Genomic DNA, 14094 nt, shown 5'->3' on the forward strand with positions numbered 1-14094 from the left:
TGAGGATTGGCTGAGGGAATGTGGACTGCAGAGTTTGGTGGATAGAAAAAGGAGAGGCGATATGATTGAGACTTTTAAACTGTTGAGAGGCAGTCAGGGTAGACATTGGGAACTTCTTTCGCTTGGTGGAACGGCAGGAAGGAGCGATGACAAGGGCCATCCCTGGAAGTTACAATACGAATCTGTGAGCAAGAGGGTGAGGAGTGGTTTCTTTGCATGGAGAGTGGTTGAACTGTGAAATGCATTGCCTGATAGAGTGGTGAGAGCAAGAACGGTCGTTGAGTTCAAGGAGTGGTATGATAGACTTTGTGTTTCCTAGGAAGGTCCTTCCCCGATGAGTCTCTTGACTCCATGGGGGCTTGAATAATGATAATAACAATAATTATTACACTTCTTCAAAATCAGTGCTTCTACTACTCCACCTTCCTGCACTATCTCCAGTTTGAGCATCTGTATTTTATTATATACGAAGTATATGTATTTCTAGTCTGTATAGCTGAAGAAACAAGATCATCACTAGTGCATAAAATATACTTCTTTATAATTCCTTGATCATTTCTAACCTTGCACAGGTAGACATAACATTCAGATGCTTTATGGGCACTCTTTCAATATATATCTGTGGAGTTCATAAAGTGTATTATATGTTTTTTTTTGTTGTTTTTTGTTTCTTGAGAAAATATTTTTCACTACTCTAAGAAAATCAGACATAAGTGAAACTTTTGTTTCAATCTTGGCTAAGGTAACACTTGTGTGCATGTGCAAATAATGTTACCTTTACTCTTGCCTAAACAACAGATCATTTATTTGGTTGACTATTAATTTATTCCACTAACTGGAATATGTTTTTTTTTTAATTTACCAGCTATCTAACAAATAATGGATAAATTATTATATCATATGTGTTCATTTAAATTTAATATTCTTATTTCAGATTTAGAATGTCGTCATCCATCATTGCTTCCAAAAGATGAGCAAGCTCAGCTGGATGAATTACTTGATGGCATGTTACGTGAAATACAATCAATTCCAGATACACCTACCACATCATCACACATTTTTTCAACATCTTTGGCTCCAGTTGCAACAGTTCCAAGGACTTTCTCTAGTGTAACAAAAACTGCTCCTACTACAGAGTTTAATTTTCCAAGGAGTTATAGTGAAAACTATAATCAGCCAACTGGTATAATAAGTGTTAATGGGAACAGACAAGTAATAACATCTTCAGGGCTTTATGTAAAGCCAGTGCCTACAAGTGTTCCCAGCTCTGTTTTTGAAGAAGAAGAAGAAGATGAGGATAAACCCTATCACGCTCGTAAAACTTGTGCTCCCTTTACTTATGGAGTAGAACCTGATAGTCCTATAATTCAAAGGAGACGAGTGATGTCAGAACCACATTCTGGTCAAGCGGCTCAAGTATCTTCATATTATGATACTAATAGGTAAGTTAGAATTGATTAAAACTGATCAAAAATACTGTAAATATATTGCTGTGACTCTTCAGTAGTGTTAAAACCACATTTGTGTCATGTTCATAATAGTAGTGTTTAGTGTGAACCTTATCTATTCATAGTTTCATTGGACCTCATCAGATACTTTTACAATCAAATAACAAGAGCAGTGGATGAAGGTAAGGCATACACTGTCTTTTTTTTGGGGGGGGGGTTTCCAAGGCATTTGACAGGGTGGTACATAACAACTTATGTACCACCCTGTCAAGTTTTTATTTTTAAGTTGCATTATATGGATTTGGATATCAGGTTAATGGATTGGGTTGGTGATTGTTCTCTGATAGATATCAGAGAGTTGTATATGGAGGGCCAGTATCAGGGTGTAGGAAGGTTACAAGTGGAGTTCCATAAGGTTCAGTCCTGAGACCATTGCTGTTTAATCTTTATGTTAATGATATAGTCACAGGACTACTGGGAGATGTTTAGTTGTTTGCAGTTGATGTGTGAATCTTGGGAGGGTTATTAGTAATAGTGCCGATGTTTTGGTAATTCAAGAAGATTTGAATAAGATGGAAGGTTGGACAAAGGCATGAATTTAATGCGACTACATGTAAGGTTTTAAATTTTGGGATCCACAGAAGGGATGTTTCATTCTCACTTGGTGGAGTTACACTGGAAGAAGTGGAGTAAGCATGGGATCTTGGGGATGATTGTGGATAGAGATTTAAAGTTCTGAAGACAAATTGAGAAGGTTATGAAGACATCTCAGAGAATTGCATCAATGTTGAGGAGAACATTGACCACAAGAGATAAAAGTATGCTGGTCCCATTGTATAAATTTTTGATCAGACCACATTTGGGTTTCTGTGCTCAGATCTAGTCACTGTGATTTGAAGGGGATGAAGTAACTCTGGAGAGGGTGCAGAGATGGATAACAAAAACGATGTCAGGACTGCACAATGTTGATTATTAGGATAGACCGAGGGCATGTGGACTTCAGAGTTTGGTGGATAAAAGGCAAAGGAGAAATATGATTGAGATATCTTAGCTGTTGAAGGGCTATTATCATATTAACACTGAGGAGATTTTTCATATGGTAGAACAAGGGAAAGGAACAAGGACAAGAGGCTATCAACAGAAGTTGCAAAAGGAGATGGTGAGTAAAAGGGTTAGAAGTAAGTTTTTGCATGGGGCATCGCCTGAGAGAGTGGTGAATGTGCAGACTGTGGATGATTTTAAGGAGTGGTATGATAGACTTTGTGTTCATTAGTGTTGACATGGAGTCCATGGTGGTCAGGAAAATCATAATAAAATACTGATAATCAGTATTGATCCTCAGTGATATGCCACAAAGCCCTCACCAGGTGGTCCTATTGCATGCTTTTCTGGAGGCTTCAACTCTCTTAAGACCAGCCACTCCAGACACACCATCCATCCATCTCATTGAGGGGCTACCACTTCCTCTTTTTCCAGGAACTTTATCTTATATTATTGTTTTGAGAAGTCCTCCTTCTATTCTCTCATTGTGTTCAAAGTATTTCAGTTTTTCTTCTGTTAATACCTTTAAGGATTCTTAAAGTTCTACCAATCATTTCAATATATGAGCTCCTCAACAGCCTCCTATAACACATCTCAAAAGTAACTATCCTTTTGCTATCAGACTTCTTTAAGTTCTATTTCACATCCATAAGTCACCATTGAAAAAACAGCTTCATTCAGAATCCCATATTTGTTCTTATAGAGATAGCTTCATCCTTTCAGAGATTTTAGAGAAGTCTCTGACTGTTGTTTAAGTCTAATTTTCCATTGTCTTCTGAACGTCAAATTTTCACATTAATAATGGATCCCAATATTCAAATCTGCTGCATTCTTTGATTATTTCTCTGTTAAGATACACTTGTTTCTTAGGAGCTTGCCTGCCTATATTTCCTTTGAGATCTTTGTTTTGATAGTGATGAGTTTAAGTTTTCTGTCTTGCTGATCTCAATAACCCTGTCAAGGATTTATTCTATATCTTGTTGGAAGTTTTTCCACTTGGTTATACTATAAATTAAATATACCAAGAAATTATATACTTGGTTTAATCCTATATCCAAGTGTAAGTAAAAAACGTTTGCAACTGCACATGAAGTATTTTCAGGACTTTAGCAACTCGTATATAGAAGCTAATGACTTCACATCATTTGCCATGGTATCCCATAATAGAAAGCACATATCCTTGCAGACATGTATGATGCTATGCATTATGGGAAGATCACTATCCAGACTGGTTTTGACCTTTATTGAGGTCTCATCAGTGGGAGCTAGACCCAGAGGTGATTCTAAAGTTGAAGTAATGCAGAAGTCATATTTTAATATACCAGTAGTCAAAAGGTGTCACACCTTACACTTGGATAATGGATTAAATCAAGTATATAATTTCTTTGTTTCTTTAATTTATAGTATAACCAACATTGTTGTATGTTATTTATAATATAACCAACAAGTGGAAAAACTTTCAGCAACTATCTCTAATCCATAGTATTTTAATATACAAAGATTTCTCTATGATGGTCAGCATGGGTTTGTGAAAGGCAGGTCTTGTTTTAGCAGTTTGCTTACATTTTATGATAAGGTGACAAATGTATTCAATAAGGGCGATTCTATACAGTAATGTTCTTGAACTTTACAAAGGTGTTTGATAGATTACTACATTGGTGTTTAAGCTGCAAGGGATGTGTTTGGATAGCAGACTGGTTAGATGGATAACAGCAAGTTACAGTGTCTTGGAAAAGGAAGGTGACCAGTCCCCTGCTATATAGAATCTCTTTATCCAATACATTAATTTATTTGTTAATTTTTTTCATTTGGATTGACTGGGGATCTTCAAATTTGTGCTCATAATGCAAACATTTGAAGTGAAGTAGAATTATCAAGATTATTGCTAATTGTTAATTCTCTATGGGAAGATTCGGAATCACTTTTAGATTGGACAAACAAGTAGAGTTGTAGTTTCAATATTAATAAATTCAAGGTGCTTAAATTTAGGAGTGCAGGTATATAGGGATATATGCAGCCTTATATTTCTGCACTTTGAGGTTTAGAGATGTAAGAGGCTGCATACTATATTGGTGGAGCTGTGCTTCAGGATGCGGATGAGATTCATCATCTTGGGGTGATGGTTGACAATGGACTAAAGTTATAAGGACCCATTGCAAGTGCTGCAAAAACAGCATGCTGTATTTCTTCTATGATAAGAAGTACATTGACAGTGACATAGAAGTGATAGTGGCTCTGTACAGAGCATAGATTAGACCACACATGAACTATTCTGCTCAAATTTGGTCACTTAGTTTTCTTTGGGATGTGGAACATTAGAGGGAATCTAGAGCAGAATGATCCAAGTGATATCAGGACTCTGGAATGTGAATGTTGGCTATGCAGAGCAGTTGAGGTTATGTATATTGCAGAATTTGGTGGATAGAGGAAAAAAGGTGATATGATAGAGACACTGAAATTAGTTAAATGATTTTACCAAATTAATACAGAATGGATTATAAAAAAGTGGAGGGTGAGACTGGAAGAACAAGAAGCTATCCCTGGTAGCTGCATGCTGTGAGAAGTACATTTTTTGCATGGAGATTGATTGGAATGCATTGTGAATGTGGAGATTGTAAATTATTTCAAAGCTTAATATGACAGATGCTGCTAATTAAGGTTCTCTAGTCTATCTTGCAATTACAGATTCTTTCTACCATCAAAAAACACTGTACATCAATGCACAGTTTCTATTGCAAGATTCAGCAGAAATGAATGAAGATACTTCATGAAAGTAAATGAAAATTTTATTATCTTTTGTTGGAGTCCTGTGAATTATCATCAGTTGTCCACACCTTAAATAGCTCTGGTTTGAATGCCAATATCAAGTGATTACCATAAATTGTCCTTATTTTATTATATAAATTTGTAATTTATTTTAAACTATGTTATCATCAGATTGTATGAAAGATGAAATTCTGAAAAATATAACCACTCACTGATATAATTTATTATCCTTTCTAGTCTCTACAACCAACAGGCTGTGAGGTAGAATCCAAGTACAGTATGGATGTTTGTTAAAGTCTTTATGTAAAAGATGCTTTTTGTTTCCTGGCATGTGAGACCACCACCTTAATTACTGGGGTTCTGAAGTTGCTTGAAAAGTACCATGTTTCGTCTCTTAAAGTAGGGCTCCTAGCATGGGTGCACACACAATCATGTTCATGGACATTTAAAAATAATCACTGCTTCTTTTTCTTCTGCACATGCAGCTGTGACTGAGACTTATCTTGTAAACAGGAGTGGAGTGGTAAGAAAATAAATGCTGCTTGGGAACTGATAAAGAAATATATAACAGCATTAATGTGTGAATGTATTCCAAAGTCCAAAAGACTGAATAAGATAGGTGTAAAATGGATGAATGAGGAGCTAAAGCATGAAATCTGGAAGAAGAAGGTACTTTACAGGCAGTACAAGATGAATAATGGTAATAATCCTTTCTTTTAGGGTTACACGGTGATCAGCATTCATTTTAAAAATTTTATGGAATTTACAACCGTGTTAAAAAACTTTTTTATTATCCCGACGTTGCAATCTTCACATCAAGATCATCATCTGGTGCATACATAAATATACAGGACAAGCTGAGTTACATCAATAACTGTAAGCTAGAGAAATAATGATTTGATCACATGTTATTCTACTGGACCTCTGGTGAAAAAAAAAAAAATTACATCATGCTAAATTCTATTTACGATGACAGGAATAAACATTCTTTCAGACGGTTTTCTTTCAGAAACAATTGGTGTCCTATTTTTAGTATTGCAATTCTTATTTTTGATTTACAATACTGGATTTTCTACAGTCCTGTTTATCATTGTTCTTAGTGAGGAAGGATCCGTGGGTCGAATATATGCCTTCCATATGTTTGGGATTTTTAGACCATCATTATTGTTCAGATTGGGGTAGTTGATAATAATCTCACAGGCTTCCTTGAATTTCCATTCATACCATGTTTTAGTGTGATGCAGACAGCTAGTGTTTTTCCAGTCAATTCTGTGTAAGGTATTCAGGGCATGATCAGAAAGGCCAGCTTCACCATAATTATTATATTTAATGTGTCGTTTTGTCTAATAGGAATTGTGCATCCTGTTTATTGTACTTGCAACTTACCATCCTATATATGGTACTTTGCAAGTACAATAAATCCGGTATACTCCAGGGTGGGTTAGTGGAGGGAGTGGGTCTTTGGATGAGTTGAGTAAGCTTTTTAATTTTGCTGGCGGTTTAAAGGTGGCTTTGAGGTTGTACTTTTGTAGTACTCTGTTTATTTTGTCTGATATTCCTTTAATGTAGGGAATGGTTATAGTTTTACTGTAGTCTGGTTTGTCTTTGTTTTTTTATTGTGGTTTTGTAGAGAATTTTGTTAATAGTGTTTTGACTGTATCCATTTTTTTGTAAGTTATTACTGATAATTTTAAATTCGTCTTTCAGTGCCTGTTCACTGGAACAGATCGTCTGAGCCCTGTTTTTTAGCGTGTTGATGACACCTAGTTTTTATGTTGGGTGGTAGTAGGAGTTTATGTGTATATATTGTCCGATATGTGTCGGTTTCCGGTAAACAGTGAAGGAAAGATTGCCAGAGGGAAGACGTGCGACAAGTGTATCTAGAAACAGAAGTGCGTTGTGTTTTTCAATTTCAGTTGTGAACTCTATGCGTTTGTGTTGTTTGTTTAGGTGGCTAAGGAATGTGTCTAATGTCTGGCGGCCATGGGACTAGATCGCAAAAACATTGTCATCGTATCTAAGCCAGACTTTGGGTTTTAGAGGGGAGGAACCTAGGGCAAGTTGCTCAAAATGTTCCATGTAAAAGTTAGCAATGGGGGAGGGGGATAATGGTGAGCCCATGGCTGTGCCTTCTTTTTGTAAGTAGAAGGCATTTTGCCATACAAAATAACCCGACCATAATACATGCTGAAAGAGCGCCGTGATATCTGGAGGAATTTGTTCTGTAGGAGGATTGTGTCATTGATTGGGACATTCGTAAAGAGGGGAGGGCAGAGACGTCAAAACTGACTAATAAATCATCTTTTTCTAATGTAACATCTTTGATGATGTTTATGAAGTGTTGTGTGCTTTTGATATAGGAGGAGGAATGACCTATCAACTCCTTGAGTGTTGCCACTAATTTTTTGGCTAAGTGATACGTCAGGCTATCTATTCCTTCAACGATAGGTCTTGGCAGGGTGTTTTCATTGTGAAATTTCGGTAGACAATAACATAGTCAGCCTATCTAACCACGTTCTAAACAAAGATGAAATCTCGATACTTAATAAAGGTTTAAAGTTTGCGATAGCACTGAAATCGATAAACAAACTTGAAGTTATTTGTAATATGGATTCATATTACAAATAACTAAGATTCATACCTAATAACATAGCACACAAAATACGTATAGAAACAGCCAACATTTTAAACCATAACAAAACAATAACAAGCAACATAACTAAACATGAATTAACAGCAATAAAATCACTTAAAACAAATCCGAACATAGTAATAACCAGAGCCGATAAAGGAAATGCCACTGTCATTTTAAACCGTACCACTTATGTAGAAAAAATGAATCTGCTGGTCTCTGACAATAACACATACAAATTATTTAACTACAACCCAACCAACATAAAAAAAAAAAAAAAAAAAAACAGAGAAACTACTTAAGTCAATTACCACATGGCCTGAAGATAAGGTCAAAAAACTATTCGCGCTCCCCAAGAATTTACAGGCTATCGAAAATTCACAAAGAAAACACCCCGCTAAGACCTATCGTTTAAGGAATTGATAGCCCGATGTGTCACTTAGCCAAAAAATTAGCGGCAACACTCAAGGAGTTGGTAGGTCATTCCTCCTCCTATATCAAAAACACACAACTCTTCATAAACATCATCAAAGACATTACATTAGGAAAAGATGATTTATTAGTCAGTTTTGACATCTCTGCCCTCTTTACGAATGTCCCAATCAATGACACAATCCTTCTCCTACAGAACAAATTCCCTCCAGATATCACGGCGCTCTTTGCGTATGTATTACAGTCGGGTTATTTTGTATGGCAAAATGCCTTCTACTTACAAAAAGAAGGCACAACCATGGGCTCGCCATTATCCCCCCCCCCATATTGCTAACTTTTACATGGAACATTTTGAGCAACTTGCAATAGGTTCCTCCCCTCTAAAACCCAAAGTCTAGCTTTCAAGCAAATTTTTGGCAAATCAAGCAAAAAAAAAAGGGGGGGGGGGCAAGTAGAAGAAAAAATGATCATGGTAAGATCATTTTACCATGATCATTCTTGGATGTTAATGGAAGAAAATGGTACAATAATAACTGCTGCAGAAGACATTGTTGAGGCATTCAGTAATCAATTTATAATTGAGTTTCATCATGATCAGGGTGGAATCATGATCAACATTAGTGTAGAGAACATAGGATGGATCAATTGTGAGTGAGCAGAAGTTATTTTAGGATATAAATAACCTTAATGTGAATAAGACAATAGCATTTGATGGCATATCACCACACATCATAAAGAAATGTTCCATTGAATTGGCAACAGCATTGGCATGTCTATTTAATAAGAGTCCTACAATAGCAAAGTTCCAAGAGAGTGAAAGAAAGGTAAAATTGTTCCACTGCGTAAAGGTGGTGATAAGGCTGTAGCTTCAAATTATAGGCCAATCTGTATATCTGCAGTTGTGGTGAAGGTGCTGGAGAGATTGGTGAGAAGTAGGATACAGAAATCGGCATACTGCTGTTATCAGAGAATACTGATAACAGCAGTATTCTCTGTGGGTATCAGCATGCGTTTGTTAAAGGGAGATCATGTTTCACTAACTTACTTATGTACTATAACAAGGTGACAAATACCTTGGATAAAGGAGATGCATATACAGTGGTGCACTTGGATTTTACAAAATGTTTTGACAGACTGCCACACGACAAGCTGGTAAATAAATTGAAACAGATGGGATTGGATAACAGACTTCTGAATTAGATCAGTGACTGACTGTCAGATAAGTTTCAGAAAGTTATATATGGGGATTCAGTATCCCCAAAGAAGGCAACTAATGGTGTATACCACTCCTGTGGTACACCACTGTGTGACTCTGTGTCAGTTTTGGGGCCACTGTTGTTTAATTTGTATGTTAATGATATCGGGATGGGTTTAACTAGTAATATACAGCTGTGCAGATGAATGCTAAACTGGGAAGAGCAATGTAGAGTCAAGAGGATGTTATGGCTTTACTGGAAGACTTGAATAGATTGCATGAATGGGTAGGTAAGTGGAAGTATCAACTCAGTGTTGCAAAGTGTAAAGTTATGAGATTTGGTTAGCAATGATGAGCAAAGTATACACTTGGTGGGGAAACTTCAACAGAAGTAGAGGAGATGAGAAATCTAGGAGTGATGGTGGACTTCAGATTCAGGGCCTACACTGCACAAGTTGTGAAGACGTCACATCAGGTAATGGCAATGATGCAGAGGACCCAGATATGCAAAAATAGAGAGGTCACTGCGTTTTCATGGTGACGAGGATATGCTGAAAAGGGTCCAGAGAAAATTCACAAAGTTGGTTAGTGGTTATTGGAATGTAGACAGATTGAGAGAATGCAAGTTCCAGAGCCTTGTGAAACATACAAGCTAGTAAGGGGTCGTTATGTTGAAATGGAACAGATTTTTCATAGAATGAGAGAAGAGGATAGAACAAGAGGCCATCATATGAAACTATATAAGGAGGGTGTGAGCAGAAGAATGAGGAGGGGGTTCTTTGCATGGAGAATGGTCGGTGAGTGGAATGCATTGCCTGAGTGTGTTGCGAATGTAGCCACATTGAATCAGTTTAAAGCATGGTTGGGTAAGCATTGTGTGCAATAGTATTTACCTCCCACGATGAGTCTCAGATTCCATGGAAGGCAGATGATGATGATAATTCATAAGTATAATAAAATGAGAAGTGATATGTATGTGTGTGTTCTTTTAAATGGAGTTTTACACTTTTTTTTCTTTAGCTCACTTTTCTGAAGATGTAGCAATGAAATATGAACCAAGAAATTCTAATTTGTATATGCATTAAACCAGTGGCACACCCAGAGGGGGGGCCAAGGGGCCCGAGCACCCCCCAAAGAAAAGGAAAAAAACACTAGAAAAATTTCCAAAAATCTTTTCCTAATTAAAATTCATTTTTTTTTATTTATGTTGTGTGCTACTTATGAATTAGCGATCACTGCAGATGCTCAGTTATAGGTCATATGCGATGTGTAGTGTGTATTCGCAAAACGTCTACTCAACTCACCCCCCCCCAAAGGTTAAATCCTGAGTGCTCAGCCCCCCTCCAAGATTAAATCCTGAGTGTGCCACTGCATTAAACCATTCAGATTTTTATGATATCTGATGTAACACATATTCCACTGAAAAATCATATGTTCTTCAGTCTGTTTGCTTCTCTATCCTCTGCCTCTTGATCAAAATCTCATGGATCCTACTATGTTTCTAGGCTGTATCGTGATTATGCCTTTAACTTTCTCAGAGCATGTCAGGTTTGTTCTTTCAATTTCCATTAAAGCCTTAAATCTCTTGCCTTGGCTGCTTTCAAAATCTTACTCTTACTAATTGATAATCTAAGCAAGATGCTCCTGAAGAAAAGCACACATCAAATATACTTGTTTTCCAGTTGAATGAGCACTGGATTTTGCTTATTATTATTATTATTATCATGCAGAAATAGAGAGGTTATGATTCCATTGTCAGGGTTCTCTGCATCATTGCCATTATTTGGTGTGATGTCTTCACAACTTGTGTAATCTGGCCCATGAATTTCAGGTCATTGTTCACCATCATTCCTAGATCTCTCATCTCCTTTACTTCTGTTAACGTTTCCCACACCAAGTGTATACTTTGCATCCCGTCGTTGCTTACCAAATCTCAAAACCTTACACTTAACAACAGTGAACTGCCAGTTCCACTTACCTGCCTATTAATGCAATCTATTCAAGTCCTCTTGTAAGGTATTAACATCAGCCTGACTGTGCATTGCTCTCCCCATATTTGCATCATCCACAAACAGCTGGATATCACTAGTTAAACCCAACCCAGTATCATTAACATACAAATTGAACAATTTCTTCAATATTCCTTCACAATTTCTCAAGCACTAATGATATCCTAGCCTTCCAATTCTTTCCTCCATGAAATTTCCCCAAGTTGATATCTAAGACTATTATAATCACCTACCTTATAATTCCACATACAGTTCTGTCTCTTTGATACTCCTGCATGTCTATTCATCTTCTAAAGTCAAAACTACATGGTCACTCTCTCCAACTGGTGGGAGAGGTGTCATCTCAGTTATTATCAACTCTTCTGATGCTATAACCAAATCCAAAACTCTTGAACCTCTTGTTCCCTCTGTTACATGTGGCCTAAGACATTTGTCCCTCAAGAATTCTAGAAATTGCATTCCCTTATTGCTACATGCATTTTCCTCTACCCAATTTATACTGCTGTAGTTAAAATCTCCCATAACAATCATTCTTCTTGCACTTGCCAAGCTCAACTCTCTAAACATCTCTGGTCCCCACCCTCTGTGCTCCTTGATTTGTAGCAACACCCCACTAAATATCCTGTCTTTCCCACCTCTACATCACACTATATGCTTTCAAAATCATTAGTGTCACTGCCTTCCAATCCTCCATTCTTAGAGGACATAAATCATCACTTATCATAAGCAGTACTCTACCACCACGCTTTTCCTTCCTATCCTGCCGAAAACTGCTGTACCCTGCTACTTCTATTCCTGTTATTATATCCTCTTCTGTCAACCACGTCTCAGTGATCCCAATAATCTTTGGCCAGGCTGTTGCTATCAGTGCCACCAATTCCTCTCCTTTATTCTGGATACTCCCGGCATTAGTATAAAGCATAAAAATGCCACTGTTTCTATACCTAGCATTATCCCCTCTAGACTCTGCTGGGCTCAGCATTACCTGATGTTGTCCCCTTGCTTCCAGGCACCCATTCCCACAAGAGGCCACCCCTGTTACCTTTCACCCTGGGTATTCTAGTTTCCCTGCATTGACAGACCAACTCGTTCAGAAAAACAGCAATCTCTCCAGATGCTTATGTCCTTCCTCATTCAAATGCAAACAGTCTCTCACATACAAGTCCTTTCTGTCCTCAAATGCCCTCCAAGCATCCCCATATCCCAATCCTCTCTTCTCATACATTCTAGCTATTATGCTATTCAATATTACTGCTCTTCTGCTCAGCTCATCACTATCATACCTAGTCAACATGCACACTATCTTTCCTCTCTGTGATGCAAGAATCTCGCATCTCTTGCCGCCTGATTTACATTGCCTCTCAAGTCATTCGTTCTTACCATCACAATAATCTCACCTACCCTTTCACCCCTCTTAGTTGGCATACAGAGCCACTCTTTTTCTATCGTTCCTCCAGGCAAACACTCCACATATATCATATCTTGCAACCGGATCATTGAGTCCCCGTACATCACACCTCTTACCACTCTGTTCCATGATTGCTCACCTGGATCCCTCACTCTCTCTCTCTCTCTCCTCTAACACTTTCTCTCTGTGTTTCCATACTTACCTGCCTTCCTGACATCACTCTATTCCTGGGTCCAGCACTCCCTCGGCATTCTTCTCATTCCCCTCTCTCGTACTGTTTCCATTTTCTCCTCTTCTATCATTCAATATTACTGCTCTCACTCTCTTTCATTCCCTCTCTTCTACTGTTCCTATTCTCTCCTCTTCTATCATTCCCATAACTCTCTCTCACTCCTACTCTGATTTGCCTTGCATTCATCTTTGATTCGCCTAATGTGTCTAATTCGCCTACAATCCAAATGTGTCTTTTCCATCTCAATAATAGGGAGGCAAGGAGAGAGTTGAATATAAAATGGAATGATGTGAAACTGGTCAATTATCCAAATCCGACTTACCTAGGTGTTACACTAGATAGGACCCTAAATTATAAGCGATATATAGAGAAGACAGCATCTAAAACTCGAACACGTAATAATATTCTGCGCTAATTAACATAATCTCAGTGGAGTACAAATCCACAAGTACTGTACACCTCTGCACTGGCACTGTGCTTTTCGACAGCTGAGTATGCTAGCCCTGTTTGGGAAAGATCATCACGTGACAAAATTACTGATAAGGTTCTTAATGAAACATGTCAGCACATTACCGGCTGCCTTAAGCCTACAAAAGTTGATCATCTATACTCACTGTCTGGTATTGCACCTCCTCACGTCAGAAGGACTAAACAGAGTAGATATGAGCAAAACAACAACTAAATGATGAACGGCATCTTTTGTATGGACATGTTGCAGTACATAAGAGGCTAAAATCAAGGAATAGTTTTATTCACTCGGTGGAGCCATTGGTTGATTCCATAAAAGCTGCAAAGTTAATAATGTGGCAAGAACAATCTCCAGAATTTAAACGATTCTCTTCCATCCAGCTTACATCTAGACTGGCAAAGATAGAAGACATTGAATAGACTTTGTTCTGGAATAGGCAGATTAAAGCAGAATATGGCCAGA

At 37.6% G+C, this 14094-nt stretch overlaps 1 protein-coding gene across 1 annotated transcript in view; it reads left to right on the forward strand.

Moving 5' to 3' along the window:
* LOC150099091 (tensin-1-like) overlaps positions 1-14094 on the forward strand; it is a 780515-nt gene that overhangs the window by 541345 nt on the left and 225076 nt on the right. Inside the window, exon 19 of the mRNA XM_090405808.1 lies at positions 935-1442. Within this exon, the coding sequence (XP_090261934.1) occupies positions 935-1442 (508 nt within the window). The remainder of the gene's footprint in view (positions 1-934; positions 1443-14094) is intronic.

This window comes from Typopeltis vanoorti, chromosome 15 (genome assembly GCF_054136105.1).
Source record: "Typopeltis vanoorti isolate ZY-2024b chromosome 15, IOZ_Tvanoo_1.0, whole genome shotgun sequence".
NCBI classification, from domain to species: Eukaryota; Metazoa; Arthropoda; class Arachnida; order Uropygi; family Thelyphonidae; genus Typopeltis; species Typopeltis vanoorti.